Source organism: Calonectris borealis, chromosome 21, assembly GCF_964195595.1.
Source record: "Calonectris borealis chromosome 21, bCalBor7.hap1.2, whole genome shotgun sequence".
NCBI classification, from domain to species: Eukaryota; Metazoa; Chordata; class Aves; order Procellariiformes; family Procellariidae; genus Calonectris; species Calonectris borealis.
In genome coordinates, this window is record NC_134332.1 from 1,752,598 (window position 1) to 1,774,866 (window position 22,269).

Below are 22,269 nucleotides of genomic sequence, written 5' to 3' on the forward strand. Positions count from 1 at the left end.
GGCCATGACACACTGAGAAAACTGCTCAGGCTCCCTTCTAGAAACCTGGAACAGCTCAATGAAACTTCAGGTACCTCCCTTGCCAGTTACTTTCATCGCAAAGGTAGTCATGAACAGTCATGAGACAAACTCGGCTGAAACTGGGTAAATGAAACATGAAGTCTTTGTAAGCAGAGACTGAAAGGAGCAGGCGCCCTCCTCTGAACGAGCGCAGTACGACTTGGTGGACTTGGGCTACCGAAGCTCGCGGCTGCTCAGAAGCATCTGTCGCTGCAAGGCCTCTCGGCAGCAGGAAGTTTGGAATTTTTTTTCTTTTTTTTAAATTTTTCTCTTTCTTCATTAACACCGTACGCTCCCTGGAAGCTGTCAGAGCCTCTGGCCACGCACAGCAGGCAGCAAGTCATGCAACTTGTTGAATGCACATGTATTTATTGTAACACCTTTTCATCACAAAGTATAACACTTAAGCACAGGAGTGTTATTACAATCTGTACAGCATCCTCTGAACGGCACGGACAACACAGACATGCAGCCCTACAGGCTCTGCAGCAGATTTTAAGGTGGCTGCAGTGGCTAACGACAGCTTAAAACAATGAGAAATCCCAACAGTGGCTCATTCTCTGACCTCCCCTCGGGCCTGGCTGGGTACATACAAGCATCCAATAAACAGGATAGTAAAATGAACATGCTGAACCATTTACAGACACCTTTTTAAAGAAGAAGTTGCTGTTTGCAGCAAACATTTGGTCTAAAAAAAAAATCTGAAGGCCACATTTTTCTTTCCAAATTCTCCTGTCCTACACCTTTTTCCACTTTCTATCATCTCTTAAGTCTAAGAGTAGTCCTTCCCTTCCCCCTCCTTTACATGAGGAGCCCCATGCTGAGCCTGGTACCGCCGAGGCCAGACCTGATGCTGTGGAATCATTCAGGTTCCAGCACCATGAACACACAGGTTGGTTCCCCAGCCCATGAGAAGCCACCTCTGCCTCGCTCTGCTTCCATTCAGTTGCAGTGAAACGCTTGCAAAGTTGCACAAGATTTCACTATTGTCTTTCTGGCTTACGAGATGAACAAAGAACTTTTAAGAATAGCCCTGCTGCGAAAAGTAGTGTTTACTGTTTTTTGTCTTCTCCACTGCCTGCTATCGGATGCTCCCTGGCTGCAAGTTGTTTCTGTTCATTAAATCAGCCACTGTGTACGCAAATGACACCTGAGAAGCTGGAATGACCTCAGCACGCAGGTGGGGGCTTGGCTGCAGAAAGCAGCTCATTCCTAAGAAGCTGCTTCAACAGCCCGGGGGCTGCTCAGCCAGGCCCCTTCCCCAGCACTGAATTACCGCCCTGTCCAAGGGTGACCCCTCTGAGCAGGCTCTGTGCGCACAATCGGGCTCCTCCTCGTCCTTCACGCACCCTTTGCTTCTCGTGACAGATGAGGGGACAGATCGAGGCTTACAGCAGGGTCAGTCTGAGAATGGGGTTATGAACGCTGCATCAGAGCTGCTCTCTGTGTCCCGCTCCAGCGAAGCCTGCCCAATAACAGCTCTGAGTTTAAGCTGCTCGTGTACCACCCCTGTGAGCTAAACACCTGGAAGGCTGCATCCCATAGCTAAAAGCTGCCAGGAGCTTTAGCGGAAAGAGTACAGTGGGAAGCCTTTGGGAGGAGGACTCATCTTCTCCCTTTGTTCTCTGAAAACGTGCTGAACACATGACATCAGATACAAGGAGAAAAAAATTCTGCAGGACCATGAAGGTGTGGCTTTAGGGGCTAGGAGAGAAAGAAACGGCCTCTTTCAAAATTTCTTAATTGATTGCGACTGAATTTGCAAGAAGTAGATAAAGAGCAAAACTAGGAAGTTGTGACAGCTGTGCACCACCAGCACAAAACTACTGGGAGACCTTGTGGCTTTAGTCAGCTTCAAATAACAGGTTTCTCTAGTTGCACCACTGCCCGCTGGAAACATAAGTAATGTTTCATTATCTTTACACATTTGATTTAAAAAGAAAAGTGCCAAAAGCAAAACCTGCGAAGGAGCAGAGACTCAGTTCACTGGGAGCAAGCTGGGTGTGCTGGTTTCTTGTAAGCAAACAAAAGGGAGAGGGCTCAGGTCAAAACATATCCTAGTGAAGTCTGGCTGCAGTCTCAGACCACAGCTTTACCCAGATACGAATTACAGAGAAGCTGGTTGTCTCCCAGTCTTGCCCAGCACCACCCCTACATTCAAAGCCACACGAAAGGACGGCGGAGGAAACCTGCCTTCCCCGGCAGTGGTGGTGGGAGCTGCACGCGCCTTTGAGTACTAGACAATGAAGAGGTTTGACTCCTCAGGATTCCCCAGCCTTCCATCCCCACATGGACGTATCTGTGCCATACTTTCCCTGCCCCATCCTGCGCAGATCACACAGCCCGCGTCTCTGCTTCAATCTTCTGCTCCCCATGTAGGTTTTCCAGTTCTTGGACCTGGGCCACATTCTGTCTGATAGCAATCTCTGGGCCCCCTCCGTACAGTGTGCTTAAATAAATCCACGTCTCCTCGGAAATCTGCCCATAGTCAGCACCTGAAAGGGACGACAGCAGTCATCAGACGTGCAGCCAGTAGGCCCTTGGGCTGCGCAGCCGTTGGAGGGAAGGGTTGGCGCACCACAACACGAGGATGTCCTCTCCAGCCACCTCCCCCCTGCACAGGCCCACCCCTAGGAAAAGCGAGGCATGAGTGGTTCCTACAGCGGCACGGTCCAGACCCACCGAAGCCCCCGCCCCGCTGGCAGCTCTGCATTGCACAGCCGTAGCCACACCGGTCCCCACCAGCCCTCCGCAGTGCCGCGTGCTGCTGGAAGCCACCAGGGCTCCAGGGCAGCGTAGCCGACCGCTGTGGGGTCGCTTCTTCCTTTCCCCGAGAAGAAACGAGCAGCGACAGCCCACGTACCAGGGCCTGCCTGACCCCCTCTCATGCACGGCAGTGAATGAGCTCTGAGAGCCCCGGAGGCCACAAACACGCGCAGGACACACCAGTCCCAGGCAGTTGGGGTTGCGCTGCCTGGGAGAGACTGAAAATACTCCTCCAAGCTGTCCTAGCAGGGACGACTTAAGGCCGTCAAAGCACAAAGCAGGAAAAGCAGAGAACTTTGCCATAAAGGTTACGGAGGAGGAATGCAAAACGGGTTGCTTTGAGAGATACGCAAGATACAAATGCAATCTTTATCTGCTTGGCAGGAGAGCCCAGCGAGGGCAGCACAAGCACTCTTATTGCACAAGCTGGACCACAGCAGATGCTGAGTAAAGACAAATCGGGAGCAAGACAAGATCAAAGCTACAAGCTGGGCAAAGGCGAGTGGTGGAAGGGGTCTGGGGAACAGCAGGAGATGAGGGACCGCAGGCAAGTCACATCAGCAAGCTGGTCATGCAGGAGCTGCCAATGGAGAACTGAGATGGCTCACGCAGGGCAGTCAGCACAGGGACGTGCAGAGAACTGTCATCCTCTGCAACACCATCTTGCTCTGTGACTGCTCCACTACGGACAGCTAGATCCAGTGGAACATTCTCCTTCACCTTCTAGGAACACTACGAGACAGCAAGCGCAAGCCTTACCCTGCTTAACTTGCACGTGGCCACCTGCTTTTGTGAGTGCAATCTTGCTGTTGTCAATTGGTCCAGGAGGCTCTGTAAGAGGAGACCAAACACGTCAAAACCCATTCTGCTTTCCGTGTTGCCACCAGATTCAGCTTCTTTCCCGAGCTAGTTCTCTTATTTCTGCCCTGCCCTTGGGGACCTCGGGCAGTCTGCGTGGCTGGCTCAGCCTCAAGCCATACAGTCAGGTGCAGTGCCCACTGAGGAGGTGCACCTAGCAAACAGACTTGTTTCCATTCTACCTCTCACTCCTGACAGGCTCCAGAGGTCTCTGGCTTCTTACCGTTGTCCTTCCCCTTGACAAAGGCTTCCCACTCACGGAACCACTGCATGCTGATACAGTAGATGACACTTGGAGACTCCTCTGCCTGGAAAGCCTTGTTCAGCTGGGAGAGCAGAGAACAGAGACATGCAGGAAGGATTCAGTCACTCCTGAGATCTGGGGGAGCCCCTTCCATTAATTGTAAGGCAGCCTTGCCATTCTTCAGAAGAACCCCACGTAATTCCACCACCTTCCTCACAACCTGTTCCTGCTCACTAGAGCAGGCAAGAGTCTATGATGGTTTCAACCTTTGTGTCTGCAGGCAGCCACACACAGCATTATCATGTTCCTGCTGCCCCTCCCTGTGCTGCTAGCTCTGGGGAACCCCACGATCAATCTCCTGGCCACGCTGTAGATCATGTTCTGGAAAACAGGGGCAAGAGTTTTCCACTAACTGTCTGTGACAGGTCTCCATTTCCCACCTCTGCCCTTTGTCGTTGCTTCCAGATGCTTCCCATACGAACCTTGATGAAGGTGTCGATTTCAATTCTCCTGCGTTTGGCAAGCGCTTCAATCTCCACTTGGCAAATTGAGCACACGTACAGATGGTTCACAGCAGGGCCACCCCCAAACCTGAGCACAGGACGAGAGGGAAGGGAATGGAGAACTGCAGGAGAACAGAAGTGCTTCCCAGCCCTGAATCCCACAGAGATGGATTTTTATACTACTCCAGACGCTGGTGAAGGAGGTGCAACTGCAGCCCTTTTCTGAATGGAGAGTACTGCCTTTACGCAACACAGTGAGGGTCACGATATGGCTCTGGGACAACGGCATTGATACAGCTCGTTTTGGTTTAGATGAGGAGACTCCACCAGATACAAGTCTTTGCCAGTCCACACCAAGTACTGCATGGCCTGGGAAGGGACTGGTCACTGCCCAAGGTGTGAAACAAAAAACGAAACTCATTGGGAGGAAGAATGAAGTGGCCATATTCACCTGTTATAGAGGTATTCCCACACGTTCTGGGGCAGAATCACAACCAGGTCATCGATGTAGTGGTACTTATTAGGAGGGATCCCTGTGGAGGAAAGGCAAGAGGGAGAGTTAACCAGGGAACTCATTATTGCTGGGTAAAGACACGAATGAAAAAAGGCAGATCTTCCTTGCTGAAAACTCCCTGATTCCAGAATCTGCCCCCTCTGCTAATGGAAGACAGTCAAGAGTTCATTAATTGTGGAGGTTTCTCAATTCATGGCCTCAATTTCTAATCAAGTGCTTCATTTCCAATTGGTGATTTATAAACACAAGGGCTCCCAAACACGACAGATAAAGAAGCAGAGCGGTAAAATGCAGTATCAGCTCTCTTCAGTAGCACGTGCCCCATTCTCCAAACAAACACTGAAGGCCAACCTTGCTGATAGGGTAACACTGATAAATGCTGCCTTATCTGCTTTCTACAGGTTTGTTTTTAAAAACAAACAGAGAACTGAAAACTGTTGTTTCCAGCAGTACACATCCCTCCGGGCCTCTGATCAGCAGGACAATGGGGCAATTGTCTCATCTCTCCCTGAGCAGGCTGGAGTTTCTGCCAAAGAAGCGGATCCTACTGCAGCGTACGCTGTATCGGGACGACAGCTGGAGCTTTTTTTCTGAAGCATAAAAGGTATAGCTGGGAGTTGCTATTCCCAGGTCCAGCGGCACTGCCTTACCTCCATGAGAGCACAGAAAGGTGTGATTGGTGATGGGACCAGGCTCAGCAAAGGTGTTGAATTTATTGAGCCACTCTCGAGAGATGTAGAACTGCAGTAAACTGTGCTCCTTCATGCTGGCAAGGGACACAACTTTCTGCCGCTCTCGCACAGCCTCTTCGCTGCTTTTCCTTAAGTAGGGAAAGGAAGAGAAAATAAGCGATTCCTGAAAACTTAGTTTTCCAAACACATTTCTAGGTATTCTGCAACTAGCAAGGGACCGCTGCATCCAGGGCACTGCTCACCTGTAGAACAAGACATAGGCTTCTGCATTCTGTACCACGGTCTCGTGGACTTCAGTGACATACTGGTCATCAAACTCGTACCACTGGCCGTTGATCACGTTCTGGCAGTAGGCTATGTAATGCCCACCTGTAACAGAGAAAACACGGCACTGCTGGGGTTCGGAATGCAGACAGAAGTCAGGCCTGGGCTAACATCACCAGCACAAACAGGATTAGCTTCTGGCAGAGAATGGAGAGACAGAAAAAAAAAGGCATAATTCCTGTTCAGGCAAGCTTTGCAGGGGAGCCCAGCACCGTCACCCTGATTTGCCTTCCTTGGAAAGGGCCTCTCAGTGAGACTGAACATCGGGAAAGGGTTTGAGCCAACCCAGTGGTGAGGCTGAAATAGCTGCTGGGTTCACTTTTCAAAGGGCAGAGGCTGAGGAGGCCTGGGAATGGAGGGGGCAGGTCTTACACTGCACTTCACCCCAGAAGAGGTTTGGCTAGCCCTGGAACACGCTTCTGCTTTGCTCGTGCTCATCTTCTTCCTGTTCACCTCTGTACTCACAGAAGAAGGACTTACTGCCTGCTGTGCCATGGTGACAGATGACCGACAGGAGATCGTAGGTGGTGATCTGGGAGACACACTCCTTGGCTAGGAAAGGTCGCAGATCCAGCCCTTCCAAGGGGAAGGAGACATGACTGTTGATCTTGAAGGAATACATCACCTCATGCCGGAACCGTTTCAAGTGGATGCAAAGAATCTGAAAGACCAAAGACAGATAACACCAAAGTGCAGTTTTGCCGTGGGTATTCTGATCTGACAGCACATCTCTGTGCATCTGATCTTTGCAAGAGTTCTTTGTCTGTTAGCCATGAATCCTGGTGGCTCATCACCTTAGAATGGGGAAGTGTCTTCTGGTCCAGATACAGAAGAATTTCTGTTCTACCTCTAGCCTCCTTACCTTCTCAGTGGCTGCTGAAAGAAAACTAGGAAACAAGGTGCTTTTACTCACCTCTGGTAGCCGGAGGACTTTGCAGTACTTTACTCCATTCCGCAGTCTGAGGAAGAAAAAGAAACTAGCTGTGAGAAATCTCTAACACAAAGGGGATGCCAAAATGCAAGACAGGGTCTTGCTCACTTTGAAATTCAAGACAAATCCTGAATTCCAGCAGCAACAAATTCAGGCTCTTTGCAGCATCCTTCCCAAATGAAGCACAGCATGAGCAGTTTGTCATGCCTCTTCTTTCTAATACAATTGTTCCATTACTGCCATGCCACATCCCTGTTCATATCCTTCTTCCCTTCTTTTCCCCGCAGAGCCAGCACTTTTCCTATCTGCGATCAGTGACCTCTCAAGACCAGAACTCTAATTTAAGGCAAGGCAGATTTTACATGCCACTCAGCAGAAGAAATGTCCAGGCAGAGGGCATAGCAAAATGTTTGACAGCAGTGCAGAGAAATAAAGTTCCAGAAATACAACAGAATACAGATAATGCAAACTTACTTTTTACACCGTTCACAACTGTACATGTTGTCCCCTGTAGACGAAGAGAAGAAAGCCATTATGCAGTTACCCAGAGCACACAACGCTGATATGGCTACATTTCCATCCAGTGCAGAGAAACCAAGTTAAGTGACCTCTTGGGGAAGCCAGGGTGAGAACAGATCAAAAACAGCACTTCTCTCAGTGAGCGTAGGCAAAAAGAGAATGCAGTCAACTAGCAGAAAAGTATATAATTGCCCACCGCCACAGGTGAATACAGCAAATTGTTTAAGTCCTCTAGAGCTTACGGAGTGAATGGAGAAAGCGAAGAAACTAAGAAGGCTAAGGAGCCACCAGCACTCACAAACAACCAACATCCACGTCTGCTCCTCGCTGAAGACACTCTCACCCAGACTCAGAATGAGAAAGCAGCACCCCTGAGCAGGTGGGAACACCCGCTTCTGCTCAGAGATGCTGAACTGCCAACTTTTGGTACTGCCAGTCTCTAAGTGAAATACTGAGGCAGGATTTCCAGGAGATTTAATCCGCCTCCAAAATGCACGTGAAATACTCCTCCATGCGGTTTTTCTTGTTTTGTACTGTCAGACCCCACTGAGGAAAACTCACCTTTCAACTCATCTGCTGCAAAAAAGGCAGCAAGGCAATCCTCCAGCGTCACAACAGGACCCCAAAACCAGCTAGGGATACAGGATACCACAAATCTGCAGAAGAGAGGGGATTAAGAGAAAGAGTTATACATAAAATAGCTGGACGCTTTGGCGTACAAAACCCCAATGGATGATGGTTTTCCTTGTAGCTGTAGGTCCTAAGCTCATCACACATCCCAGAGGAACAGAGAAAGCATGATTTCTCTCAGCTGATGTTCCTACTGCGATTGCTCAAACTGGAAATTACTTGGAAAACTACGCCAGGAATTAATTTGCTCTGGAGGGCAAGACTGAGCTAAAGGCAGAATTGAGGGATCACCAGCTGCATAAGAGATCTCAAGGTGTATGACAGAACTAGAGGAACAGTAGCAACTGGTTTACATTAAAAGGCTCAAAGACCTGTGAGGTACCACATACTGTCGTCCAAGGAATGGTTACAATTGACGTTCTCCTGTAAACACCACTGGTTAAAGACAGCTGCCTTCCAGCACTGCAGGGCAAATCACAGAAAAAAAGAGGTTCTGCATAGGGAACACACCTCCGGATATACTCCATGATGAAAGCAATCCAGCCTTGTGAGGCATAGTTGTCCCCACATGCCCCTGTCTTAGCTGGCACGTTTTGGTAGATGGCAGAGTGCAGCTTGGCCAAGTCCTCCTTCCCTGGGATCGGGAGTGACAGGTCCTGGAATGTCTCCACTGTCGTAGAAACCTGGAAATATCCAAGAGGAAGAGGTCTGAGTTTCCTGTGGATGTAATGGAGCTGGGACCTGACCTTCATCACCTTTTATCACTGCTTGGATTTTGTCTAGGCTAGAAACCTGAGCTGGCAGTAAGAGCAACTCGCTCTGGCTAATTATTCTTCATTGCTGTCAGCAGGATGACTTTTGTCATGGTTTTTGTAGCACTGGAATCAGTTTTCTAATGTGAATATGATATTGCTAGACCAACTCCGTAACACGGATAAGCAAACAGACCCCTACAGAGAAATACGACTTCTTGGCATGGCAGGTTTCTCACACTTCCCCCACCATCCACCTACTGCCATTTTAGCAGGCCCACTGCATCCCACAGTGTTTGGAAATAGGAGCACCGTTTCCTAAGAGGAGATCTACAAGCCAGAAGACTCTGCTCTTTGACTGACAGCCACCAGAAGACTCACTCTGTCGCAGGTGAGGCACTGCACCAGGCTGAGAATGGAGCCATCGAAGATGTCAGAAATCACACTGCGATAACGAAGTTCTTTCTTCTTTTTCCCAGAAGCCTGCATCTGGGCTGAAAGACAGACAAAGAAGCCTCATCATGTAGCAACTCCTTCCCAGTCTCTTACCATGCAGCCACACAAGAACAGAGGACAAGTGCTGTCCTGCATGTCCAGATGCCACTTGCATGCCAGTGAGATAGTGGAGCCCCTTGTAAACTGACATGAAGAACACTGCTGCTTTGGGTGGTACAAGAAAGGGGGAGGTAGCCAACTGAACCAACACAAACGTGCCAGCTCTCAGCAGGCAGAAATTGTCTTACTGGAAATCCTGTTTCCATCCTCTTACTGCATGTTTAGAAGCCTCCCCCTGCCACAGAGAGTCCCTGCTTTTCTGAGGTCTTGCAACATTTTGCTCTAAGCTTGACGCTGTACTTCCTCTCCCCCCTCACCTGCCTGTACTTTGTCCTTTGTTTTCCCTCTGACATTTACCATGTGTTCCCCAGGTGTCTTGCATTGGAGAGGACTCTCCACAGCAGGGACTGGCCAAACACACAGTTTTGTTTAATAACAAACCCTTTTCCCCACGCACACGTGCATGGAGACAGAGTGCTTTTTATCCGGCCAGAACATCTGTGGCTGTGCTGACCTCAGCCAAGGGGCTGGGACACAGTTGAGGAAAGAATGCCTTTATTGAACAGCTGTAGGGACAGTGGTATAAGCACATGCCATTGTGTTTTCAGACTATGCAATGCTGAGGGATTTCGATTTGCAATTTGCTTGGGATGAAGAGACCAGTTTGATAACAACAGAAGCCAGGCTCCATTCTGAAGCCTAACAATGCTTCCAGCACTGGATTGACATCTGCAGCCTTAATTCTGTTATTGTGAGGCCAAGATGTCTAAGAGGCAGGAAGCTCTCTCTCGGTAACATCATCTTACAGTGCTTTGGCCCACATGCTATGAAATTCAAGTCTGGCAGACAAATGTTAACGCATCTCTACACTCCCCTAAAGGGACAGAGCTTGTGCCTGGGACTTCATAGCCATTTTATTAATAACAAACACAGCATGCAGATGCAAACATGGAAATCATTTCAGGCTCCAATATAAGAGCCTACTAGAACATCTGTTGCGCCCAGAGCTTGACTTTACCTGCAGGTTTACTGTAGTCTTTGCCTAGTACTATTTTAGAAAGCACTGATGTCCATGGGAATTAGCACTTTTTACAACTGTTAATCAAGAATCATGATGGATTCCTTCTCTCTTCTGTAAATGAACCCCTCCTCCTCTACATGCCCTTTGCCCTTGCCTCCCAGCATACACGCTTTGCACTACCTTTCTTGAGTACATAGGAAGGTCCAAGCCTGGCAGGACTGGAGCGAGGAGGACTGCTAGAGAGCTTGGAGTGCATTTCATGATGGACTGGACTGCAGGGGCGTGAAGAGCAGCGCACGTAGGCATCATTGTCAGGTTCTGTTTGGGAAAATGGAGAGGGGGAAGAGCACTGCTGAAAACCCCAGTTATGAAAGGCAACCCTACTGCAGTCAGTGTCAGCCCAGCTCTGTGTTCCAGCACAGAATCTTTCCCAATATGCACAGTTCAGTGTCTATTAATTGTCCTGCTTGCACAGGTTGGCAGATAGAGCTTCCTCAGTGCATGGATAAGAGTGCACACAGAGCTATACTGAACAGTTAATAATTATATATTAAAAAAACAACCCAACCCACCATTTTTTCACACTTATGACTAATTAGGTTTTACAGCTTGCTCCTGTATCCCTAATCCACATAAACAGCATTGCTGTCTTCAGTGCCAGTTGGCAGAGTAAGACACTTATATAAAGAAGTGTTGAAAGATCGGATATGTTCAGTTTGAGGTGACTCCACACCTACGTCTTAACTGCTGCTCTTTTCTTTTCCCTAAGACACAAAAATGCACAAACTGTGCATCTCCCTTTTCTCTCCCCAAAGCCCACAGTCCAACATTAACAAACACCTTCTTCCACGCCTTTTCCACAGCTAATATTTCCCCAGGCCAGCCTATCAGATAAAGCAACGTACACACAAAAAACCTTTTTCTTAAGTTAGGAAAAGGCAAAGTACAGCGTTTGTAGGTTTGGCAGAGGCAGCTATCACTGCCTTCAGGATGTAGTTTTTACTCAGTTCCGTAGCACTTTAGCCTGGCTAAGCACCTCTCTGGCTCACACATTACTTTTCTTACAGAAGCAATTGTGCACAAAGACAGAACTACTGCCAGGGACACTGAAGAAAGTCTTGGATGCAAAACCTTTTGAAACCCATAGAAGGAAGAGTCACCTTATGTTTTGTTTGCCACTGCACTACAACACTGTCCCTGCATAGGATGATAACATGTCTTCTCACAAATAACACAACTGGAAGAGGTTTATACCTGGTGTCCTACATGGGCTGGCAGGACGGGGAGCTGGCAGCATCTCAGGTGAGGCTCTACCATCAACTGCCATCATAGTAGTATCAACATCTGCATCCTCATCCACCTGCTCCGAGTTGCTGCGCCGATGGCCACAGGAGAACTTTCTGTCTTTCATCCTCTCTTTCTCAGAGATTCCTCTCCCTGCTTCATCCTGGATCAACAACTCTGTTTCTGCCAAGGAGCTGCTGCCCATGCCCCCTGTGGTCCGACTCTGACCGTCTCCTTCACCCCTGTCACTGCTTGAGTCACAGGAGAGGAACTCATCCTCCGAAGGACTTCGGTCACCCTCTCGCTTGTCGTCCTGGTCACTGGTATCCAAATCCCTCGTCTCTGCAACAATTGGTTCCTTCAGTTCTTCATGAAGCTGATCCATCAGGCACCGCAGGAACTCCTGAGTGTCCTGAAAACCAGCAATAATTCCATGTTAGTATCCATCCAGAAATGGGGCAAATGAGAGGGACAAAAGAGGAGATAGCTCCATTCACAGCCTCTTTCAATGCTGCCCACAAAGATCAGCCACCTCTGCAGCACAAGGAGATCCTACTAAAGCAGAGGGAGTACCGTGGCAATGTACCAAGAAGCCTGTCTGCTACATAAATGTTTTTAACTCCCAAATGATAAAAGGCCCAATTTTTATCTGAACATCTTCAGCTGAAAGACACTGAAAAGCCAGAGAGCAGCCGTAAATGCAAACCATGAGCTTATTTATCAGAGGTTTACCACTGATAAGAGGGGAGAGACAAGGAGAAACCTAATGAAGACAGCAGGCCATAGAGAATAGACTCTTACCCACAAAACAAATTTCATGAACACTGACTTCTGCTCATGGCAATCCCTCTCTTAGAGAGGGCAGATTAAAATCTTTAATAAATAGAGAATGGAACCAGAAACCAAAGACTATGCAGTCGAGGTGCAAGCTCCTACATTCATAATACATGGTAAAAGAGCTGATTCATTGGCTTCAAAGGACCTGCTGGAAAACGACTTGGTATTTTGACAACTCCAGAAAGTTAATTATGATGTTTCTGTTATTTTATGGAAGTTTGGCTTTTAGCGTGCCCTGTCTTCCTTTTAACTTTATCTCCTTACAGCTGAGAGTCTTCCAATCCAATGTACTTCACATCAAAGATAAATACAGAAGTTCTTTCACTAATCATTATTTTTATCCTCTGTTTTGATTTCCTGTCAGTATCACAGTTTAGATGTACTGTCACTTCTCTTGTAAATTTTCTAATCATAGTTTGATATTTACATTTTATTCTGAAGAATAAACACAAGAGACATACTGATAAAAACTTCAAAGAAAAAAAAGGATACTATCTTTAAATAAGATTTAGTTTGCTGTAATTCCCCAGAAAAAGAATATAGAGCATTCATATCGAACTTTTTAGTACAGATTTATCCAGGTTTCTCTGCTCTGACATGAATAAATAATACCTTACTCTCATATAGCATGTATCAATAGATCTCAAAGCCCTTTATAAAAGAGGTGACCATCATAATTTCAGAGTTGAGAAAGCTGACACAGGAGATGCACTGATTTGGTACCAGCAAGCCAGAGGCAGGGCCTGGAAGAGAACCCAGGTCTCCTAAATCCCATCCAAGGGCTCTATCAGATCACCAATACTGACACAAAATGGGCATGACCCCTGAGCTCAAGCTCTTCCTTCTGAACACAAGCACCACCACTGCAGGAAAAAAAATCCCACCATCTTTGGAATAATGGCATGTTATTCCCCACCTGCTGTGCATAGCCTCGGAACATGGGATTGACGAGTTTAATTCCATGGGATAGACTGCTTGGAACAACATAACTCGGGCTGTTTAGATATGAAGGGGGGGAAAAAAAAAAGTTAGTTTGCTTATCAGGCCTGGAGCCAGTTTGTCTAATAAGCCATAGAACAGGGTGTGGTAACTAGTTACAGAGGACAAAAGATAATTATTTACCTGCAAAGCCTGGGCATATATTTCTCTATTAGCTGGATGACATACAAATTAAGAGACAGAAAACATCTCGCAGTCATTTCAGTCTATCATTCCAGAGAGACTCTTCCCTAGAGCACATTTAACTTAAAGCTCTGTCCACACTTTGAATTATCTCAAGTGCTTCTTTCCAGAGCAGGGTTTTGCAATTAGTTACTTGGTTTGATTTTGCAGCACCATGTCTGTCTCAAAATCTGGGTGGGCTGGCCACCCAGTAAATGAGGTAAATCAAAACCAATAATAAAATGACATTATATTGCTTCAAAGTCTACAGCCTTCTATTCCAGACACAGTTCACTTTTGCTCTGTATTTTACTTATCCCTTGTTAACAACTAACATGAAACAAACATGCAATGCCATTTAAATTCCTAGTTTGATTTTTTTCAATTGATTGCACAGAGCAGACATCTTCAGATTTAAACAGGGCTGCATTATTTTACACTGTCCTTTGAACTGGTCTAGAATTTGAACCAATATTGAACATTTCCCAAAACATCACCTGCATTTTCCACTCTCTTCGGTAAAAATCTCTGTATCACTTTTTCCATCCAAATCATCAATCCCTCTGCTAATCAAGAACCGTGCAATTAAGTGCTGGTCAGACCATGCAAAATACTAAAAAATGGCCAAAAGTATTCCCTTACTCCATCATTTTTTCTTCACTGCCAACAGAGAAGCTATATAAAAAAAGTCTCTTCCTTTTAAATGTTATGACATTAAGTATGTATCTTTTCAGTGACATCAATATGCCCATTTTATCACCACTATCAGGATATGGGATCTCCTCGATATGGGAATCCTCAAACCCATCTACGTAGGGTTTGAACTGACTGCCTTAGACAATGCACTTATTCCTGAAGATCAGATTTCCTCTTTGCTGATGCCAGACTTCAGAACTAACATAACTATGAAACCTGCCCAGATTAGATTAGGGAGTAACCACTCACCGTTTTTTATGCCAAACCTCAGACACCAACTTCTGGTAACTTTTGCACAGTGCTGGTTTCTTATCTGTACGGACCAGTCCACCACATTCCAGAAAAAACTGTGTGAGAGGTGGGCTACAAGAAGAAAAGAGAAGAATTCAGTGCACAGAAATTTCTCCTCTGCTTCTATTTAGGGGTTTATCAAAACTTAAATGCATGCCTTTTCAAAAGCATGCTTAAGATACTGGTTTTTAAATCGAGGGAAGAAGTGATTCCAGATGCAGACTTGTCTCCTAACTTGAAACAAATGAAAAAGGCTGATCTGAATCTGTTGCCAGTATAGAGAAGAGATCCTGGAATTAGTTCTCAGCAGGATGGCTAGAGAATATTTTAGGATATGGGTTGTTAGAAAGATATCACTGGGGAGAATAAAGAGATGTGATGTGCCTTCCCATGTGATAAATACATTTCTGTCGCAATAGAAATTATGAAGTTTTACTTCCAGCACTCATCTAAACATGAGTCTTGTATATAGCCACAAGTTGGCTATTCGCTCAGTTTCCTACTGTAAAACTTGTTGCCCTAAACCAACACTAATGTTTTCTGCACCTAGCCTGTCTGATTTCTCTTTGCAAGACCCATGAAGATCTCAGATCAGAGGCGCCACTTTTGATATTTAGTGAAGTCTAGTAAAGACCCTACTGAAAAGCCCTAATGCCTACCAGTTAGAGAGAGCCTGAAGTGCTGCATTCATGTAGCAGGAGTTCCCAAGATTTTTCATTCCAGTAAGGCCTAAAGCACAAACAAGAGAGGCATGAAACACTTTCCAGACGTGCTGCTTTCTACATTCCTCCCCAAAGGAGAGGGAATTCAGCCCCTTCTAGGCAGTCTCCACACTCTGCTCCTAGGAACCTCTCAGTGCAGGTCCTACAGATTGCAGAGTTACCCTCACAGCCCTTTCATCAACAAGATGCAGAGCTACCTCTTGGTTTCAAATCATCATCCTCTGACTCAGATTCGCCTTCATCAGCCACTGCAATTGGAACAGCTTTCAAAGGGTGAGCAGGCAATGGAGAATCCTAGATTAAAGACAGAGAAATAAGCATCAGTGAGAGGCCTGCTTTAAAAGATGAGTTGTGAGAGATATTATCTTACACATAAATCGAGCCAGCCTTTAAAAAAAGCACACTGGAGAGAGAAGAACCAGTTGCACTGTCTGCCCTTCTCACTAATGCAAGGAGGGAGTGGAAATAGTACCATTACTGCTTCCAATACACATGGTAAGAGAGGCATCAGGAATATGAAGCAGTGTCACAAGTACATGTGTTTCTGGTCTGACAGCTAAAATTCCCATGGGCCGTACATTGAAAATGTAGATGTGACAGCTGTTGTGGTTCCTCCCAGAAACAGACGCCCCATGGAAGAGGCTAGGAAAGGTTAAAAATAAAGTCAGAATGGATATTCAAGTCATCTGGAAGTCTTTGCTGGCAAAGTCCTCTAGCTACAGGTAGCCACTTTCAGTGAAAGAGTTCCTATCACAACAAAAGCCTGGACAACAGTGGAAACCTCTTGGCTAATTGTACAACAGATAAACAAAAACCCTGCCACGTTGTGACACAGACCCACCGGTTCAGTGAACTTTACTGGCAGTGACTGCGTGTGCGTTGCCAGCCGCTGGTCTAAGAACACCTCCTTTTCACAAGCGTAACACCAGACGCGGAAAGTGGTCAGATTCACCGTCAGATTGTGCTTTTTGGCCTAAAAATTAAAAGGTGAAATAATGAATCTGATTTGACAGCTGGCTCAAGTTGAAACACTGGACTACCAGAATAGGGTAGAGGAGGATTAGGTAATGGGAAAAATCCAACTCTGTCTGTCTTAAGATGGACAACAGAGAAAAGCTCACCTGTGCATGAAGTGTGCTGTGGTCAGCAAAGGACTCCCCACAACCAACATAAGGACAACCAATCTAGTGAGAGAAAAGAGCAAAAGTACAATGGGCACACCAAATTAGACCCTTCACAAAATAGCCTGCAACTCCAGTCCCACCAGCAGCTGCAACTTCAGAATTGATCTTGCCAGTTTTCTAACCCGCTTTTTATTCAGGGCCCAGAATAAGACAGAAAATTGGAATTGTTTGATTTAAGAAAGAAAACTTGCAACCAGGTTTGCACCCATGTAAAGGCTCCATTCCAAGGCAACTGCTCCAATGGGCAGCTCATTTGAGCAGTGTCAAAACGTCTGGGCATTCCAGTGTAAAAATAAACTGCCCCTGCCTGCCCGCATGCCCCTTGTCATTCCTTTCCACCTCGCTGCCCTGAGCAACGTCTTCTGAGGTCTCACACTTGCAGCCTCCCTTCCCAGTTGCCAGCAGAGGCGGGACCCAGCCAACAGTCAATGCTGGGCATTTTACTCATTCCTATTGGGACTACCAGGGGGCAATCACCTCTGAGGAGTGAACTGTTACATCCTGGCATATTCTGACAGCGTTAGCCTTTAGTCTAGGGAGTCTTTTCCTTGGAATCCATCAAAAAACAGTGGATAGTTCTACTGAGAACCCCCTCTTTGCTTCCTGCTCTTTTTTTTTCAGTACAATACTTTCTTTTTTTTTTTAATTATATTAAAGAGAAGTCCCACCATATCATGCACACAAATAGCAAGCCATTTTTACCTGAAGACAAGCCCAGAGATTTGGTCCCACAGCTCCACAAGACTGGCAAGTTCCCTGCATATTCATGATAAAAGAAGGTTTGTTTGCTTGTTTGATTTTTAAGTAACCTAGTCCTTCAAGAGTGGGAAACTTCTCTATTAAGACAGGCCTCGCCCACCTGCAGCTCACAGTATTTCATTTCTTAATATCACACTTCCAATTAAATACACGCTTTGCAGTGTTTTAGCTAAGTGACACATCTGAGCAGGATAAAATGACAGTGAGAAACAGATCAGATGGGGCCGGCAAAGGCTTACTTTATGGGACCTGTGCAGGGTACATCAGCATTGGAAGAAGAGTTTCTGCCTCTCCTCTATGCAGATAGGCAGCATTTTCTTTGAAAAGCAAACATGCTAACTCATGCACAATAGCTACAAGGGAAAGGACTGACAACCAGAACACCCTGTACCTTGGATTTGAGCAGCAGATCATCCCTGGTCACCTCTCCTATGGAATCCAGGTGAGGACAAATGTCTCTTGTATCCCCCATTTTCACCAGCGCTCACCTGCAGGGGGGTGCTTTCCTAGGATAAGAAAGGATAGCTCCTTTCAGCTACATGTCAGATTTGCTGTCACAGTAAGACGATAAATTAGCATGTTTTGTATACTAGAGATTACGATATCCACCTTTAAGGTTCAGAGATCAAAAATGTAAATCTGGAGTCAGTCATATTAGCTAGCACAGTTCTGACCCTTGTTGAGTGGCTGCATTGTGGTATCGTAGGTAAGCAAGCAAGGCAATGGGGAGGAGAAGGAAACATGTAAATAAAGCTAATAATCTGTACAATGAGAAATGTGCATTCAGAAATGTAGGGAGGTGCCCAGTACACAGGCATAGCTTCAGCAGCACAGCTGCCGACTCGGTTTCAGGTATGGGGGTGGATTTGCTGTAGCCTCACAATGAAAACAGCAGTACAGTGACCTGCTGACCACCCTCTTAAACTCCCAGACTGCCTGGATCACATAGCATCTCTGAATGATGCAGTGTCCTATAGCAATAAAAACACCCATTAACTCATATATGCTTCACATACATTACATAACTGGTCTTACATACCATGAATACTCTGTACCCCATGAACCTGACCAGACTGATAAGCTACGCTTTCCCCCCTAGAAACTGGGTATTATGTGCTAGCTGAGCAGGTAGGGTGGGAAAACAAATGTGGTGATCTGAACTGACTTCCTCTTGCCAAACACAAACACGGAGCATGAAAAGATACAAATCTAATTAGCTTGTTTGCATGAAACTTAGATTAAAAGTGAAAGGGCGCTGCAGCCCAAGACACGAGTATTTAGCATATGGTGTCTAGGGTCTTCACACTCCCCATGCTGTGCTGATCTGAAGCTAACATTTAGTTATTATACTACTTTATCAAACATTAAAAATATGATTACTGTTGTAAACGAAGCTGGGCAAGAGGGAATTAGACTTAAATGATCTGTAACATAGATAACCAGTCTTCAGTCTCTGAGGAATTTACCATTTCATAGCTAGATTTTTAACCATGTGAGCCACATAACTCTCAAAGACTGTACAAAATGTAACAACACACTGTTCCACCCAGCTTATACATCCAAGCACCACAAGTACAGAGGATTTCATAGCTGCATGCTATGAAAGAGCACAAGAAACACTTTCATGGTGGTCCATGGATATGTAAAAGACTTGAAACTTGTCTTGGTAACATGCAGCTATAAAAAAAAAAAGAAAAGAGTTTGTGTTTCTTAAGCGTAGTTTAAGTAACCTCACTTGTAGCTGTTAAAGAAAAAAGACGACAAGTGATACTAATAACACAGATCAGGATCCAAAATATTATTATTGGCTGGAAACGAAGCAGATATGAAAAGCCCACATCATTACAAAAAAGAAGTGGAAAAATCTGATGAACTTGAAGTTAACGACTCCAGCAGCATGGTTGCTACACTCTGTTGTTTTCACATTTTGAGGACATTTGAAAGAATTCCCAGTGCTATCTGGTTTGCATCACTGACAGTGGAGAGAAAAGAAAAAAAAAGAAAAAGAAGATAAACAAATAAGCCATATCAGCAACACTTATCTTGGGAGCTGAAAAGCTTGCCTAGCAGCTTGCCTTGGCAGAAAACAAACATCAAGGATAATTTTATAACAATGGTTTTCCAGCACTTTTTGGAACTGAATAAACTGAACTGGAGGAGCAAAGCAAAACTGGAGAGGGAAGGAATCATATTTGTATGCCGGAAAACGCAACCGTGGTTGTAACCAGGATCTCAGTAATCTGTGAAGAGATGCTTAACAAACAATTGAGCAATTTCATGCAGCTTCACCAAGAAGCAAAATAGTATCATGTAACATATGTTGATTTAAAAAACAAGTGACAAGAACGCAGCATCTTTGACTAACACATTCACGCTCTGAGTTCCTTCCCCAAAACCGACCCCTTTTCCCAAATGCATCGGCTGGTCCAATTTTAAAAAAAAAAAAAAGTATCAATGCCATGTTTGCTAGTTCACTTTCCTTGATCTCTTATCCCTTTCCCAGAAAACTAATGAACAAAATATTGTTTTAAAATTAACTCCAGACCCCTCCATCTTCAGCTAACTGGGAACTGGTTTTGGAGCACACTATGTTAAGTACAGTCTTGTGGCTGTGGATGGTTTTAGCGCATTCCATGGGACCACCCCTCTACTCAAAATTAAAACCATGCCTTTAACTTTTCTGGCACGGGGATGCTGATCTTCCCACCTAGAGCTTCCCTTTTGAACAAAATAGGGAAAACCTCATTTTCGCCTCTCAGCCCTGACTGAACGCATCAGAAAAGGTTCGAGTCCTAACTGTTCAGAAGGAAGTATTCAATCCCTGCCCTCCCACAATTCTGCCCTAGGAGCTTTAGCTGGCGCACACAGCTCCCTAATGCTGCTCAGGAATTTAATAAAAGCACTGCCAGAAAGCTTAACTGCGCTTGTCAAAATGTACTGTGTATGATGGGAAAAGAAGTTACCTTAAAACAAGTCCTTCAGCCTGTCTTTCTCAAGCACCACTGTAGAAGAACAGTACACGAACATGTCAGAACAATTCCACGGTAACTGCAGCCTACTTTCAGTTGCTTAAATTCCTGCCAAACCTAGTGCCTCTGCCTTCTACAGTAACACATTTCTCAGGGTTGGGTTTTTTTTTTTGCTTAAAACAACTATGTGGTTTTGTACCAAAGCTAGAGCCAGCTGTCAGAATTTCAGATACATGCAGATTCACGGTCTGCGGAGTAACTATTTGTACAAATAAAAGAAATCCTAGCACTGTTCATCCACAAAACAACTACTAATTCCGCTCACTAATCTTGCATAACCTACCAAGATAAAGGCGTATCTATAGTTGTTCTTAGCGACATTTTATACTTGAAATACTGAAGAAAGAAATATTTACTGAACTACCCTACTGACAAGGAAGAACCACAAACCAGGCGCTTCTGACTCTTGGCTGAACGTTTGCATCACAACACATATTGGAAAGCCAGGTATTTTATGTAGAACAGGCAAAGGAGACCAGGTTTTAACACAGATTTATTACTGGAGGTCACAATACGACGGCGCACTTCGAGATTTAGCTTTTAAGAAAAAATCACCTTCGGGAACTCCCCTCCCTCACCCCACTACATCGCTCCTCAAGCGCAGCAGACCCCCAAAATACTAGTGCTCTCCTAACAGACGCTGCAGCTGTTAAGCATGAGTTAAGTTTAATATAAATATCCCTGCACGCCGCTGGATTCGGGCAGGACGAGCCACCGGCAGAGCCCCGCAGGGTCCCACTCCGAGGGTCGCGGGGGCGCAGAGGCCGCTGTCGCGCCGGGGAAGGCACCAGGCCCTGGGGGCTGCAGGGCCGCCCCGCAGCCCGGGCACCGCAGGACCTCGGGGGGGCCGGGCCGGAGCCGCCGGGCCGGAGCCCCCCCCGGCCGCTGCTGCTGCTGCATCATCCCGGCGCGGCGCGGCCGTCCTCCCCGCCACACCGCGGCCGAGGCAGAGCGGCCGCGACGGGCCCCGGCCCGAGGCCCAACCGCCCCCCGGTCCCGCCACCGCCCCCAGCCCGCGGCCCCTCTCACCTGCGGGATGCTCGGGGCGCCGCCGCCCCCGCCCCGCCGCGGGGCTGCGCCTCAGGCCGGGCCGGCGGGTAGGCCGCGCCCTGCGGCCCGGCGCGGGGAAGGGCCGCGGCGCCCCGAGCAGCGCGGGGAGGCGGCGGCGGAGCGGCGGGCGCCGCGCAGGCCGGGGGAGGGGCGGGGGCCGGGCCGCGGCGGGGCGGGGAGGAGGCGGGCCGCGGGGAGCCGTTCCCGAGGGCTCCCCAAGCAGAGGGCGCGGCCGCCGCCCGCGTTACCCGAGCGGTCGGAGCTCGACGCCGGCCGCAGCCCGTGGCAGGGCGTCTGCTGCGGCAGGTGCTTCTGGAGGGGCGAGGCCTGGCTCCCCTCAGCCGGGGGACCCTCGTGCTGGGTCCCAGCTGGACGTGGTGCAGCCGGGCGCGGAGCAGCCACGTCCTGCTCGAAAGGACGGGTTTTAAAACACGAGTGTGAGACAAGCGCTTCCGAAGGCACCTTTTCCCTTCGGCGCCCCTGACAGACGCCCGCGCACGGGCTCTGCGGGACTGCGATAAACAAAGCGACCCTCGTGACTTACGCGGGATCTCCTCGGTAAAGACAATCCGTGGCCTATTTCCCCGTTTTTTCCACGGAGCTCCCCCGGTACGCCTCCCACCGTGCCCCGCGGAGGCTGACGGTGCGTGGGAGGTGGCAGAGCCACCAGAGAAGCTCCAGCATTTCACCAGAACCGCGTTGCTCGGCACACCTCACGCGAACTGCCCCACCGCAGGGCAGGCGGCAGGACGGCGGCTTCGGAAATAAGCCCCGGGGTGCATTTGGGGGCCGTAAGGGTGGCACTGGCGGCAGAGACAGCCCGGCAGGGCACGGAGGGGTCTCAGCCCAACCGGCGGAGCGAAGGACGCGCTGCTGCAGCCGCGAGC

The 22,269-nt window shown here is 47.4% G+C and overlaps 1 protein-coding gene across 5 annotated transcripts; it reads right to left on the reverse strand.

The window, feature by feature from the left end:
• Positions 1–405: 405 nt before the first annotated feature.
• USP20 (ubiquitin specific peptidase 20) lies at positions 406–22,198 on the reverse strand. 5 transcript variants are annotated; one of them, XM_075170248.1, is made up of 25 exons: positions 21,927–22,016; positions 20,267–20,305; positions 17,695–17,809; positions 17,247–17,300; positions 16,482–16,544; positions 16,202–16,333; positions 15,558–15,654; positions 15,298–15,367; positions 14,597–14,710; positions 13,407–13,485; positions 11,624–12,065; positions 10,550–10,687; positions 9,175–9,287; positions 8,552–8,724; positions 7,973–8,067; positions 7,367–7,400; positions 6,875–6,920; positions 6,442–6,622; positions 5,880–6,006; positions 5,596–5,765; positions 4,883–4,964; positions 4,411–4,519; positions 3,908–4,010; positions 3,586–3,657; positions 406–2,555 (listed from the first exon to the last, which is right to left on the reverse strand). In XM_075170248.1, exons 3-25 carry the CDS (start codon positions 17,773–17,775, stop codon positions 2,395–2,397), a joined length of 2,736 nt encoding a protein of 911 aa, XP_075026349.1. In that variant the 5' UTR covers positions 17,776–17,809; positions 20,267–20,305; positions 21,927–22,016; the 3' UTR covers positions 406–2,394. The 5 variants fall into 5 exon arrangements, with proteins under 5 accessions (XP_075026349.1, XP_075026350.1, XP_075026351.1 ...); XM_075170249.1 differs by lacking the exon at positions 21,927–22,016 and adding an exon at positions 21,362–21,436; XM_075170250.1 differs by lacking the exon at positions 20,267–20,305 and having other exon boundaries at positions 21,927–22,198.
• Between the last annotated feature and the right edge of the window lie 71 nt (positions 22,199–22,269).

Excerpts from the sequence above, each read along its gene's own strand:
- USP20 (XM_075170250.1), bottom strand. The coding sequence starts at position 17,775 with ATGGGGGATACAAGAGACATTTGTCCTCACCTGGATTCCATAGGAGAG. Across the intron at positions 15,655-16,201 it reads CAGTAAAGTTCACTGAACCG|GATTCTCCATTGCCTGCTCA; the intron begins GTGGGTCTGTGT and ends TCTTTAATCTAG. Across the intron at positions 2,556-3,585 it reads CCACGTGCAAGTTAAGCAGG|GTGCTGACTATGGGCAGATT; the intron begins GTAAGGCTTGCG and ends CGTCCCTTTCAG.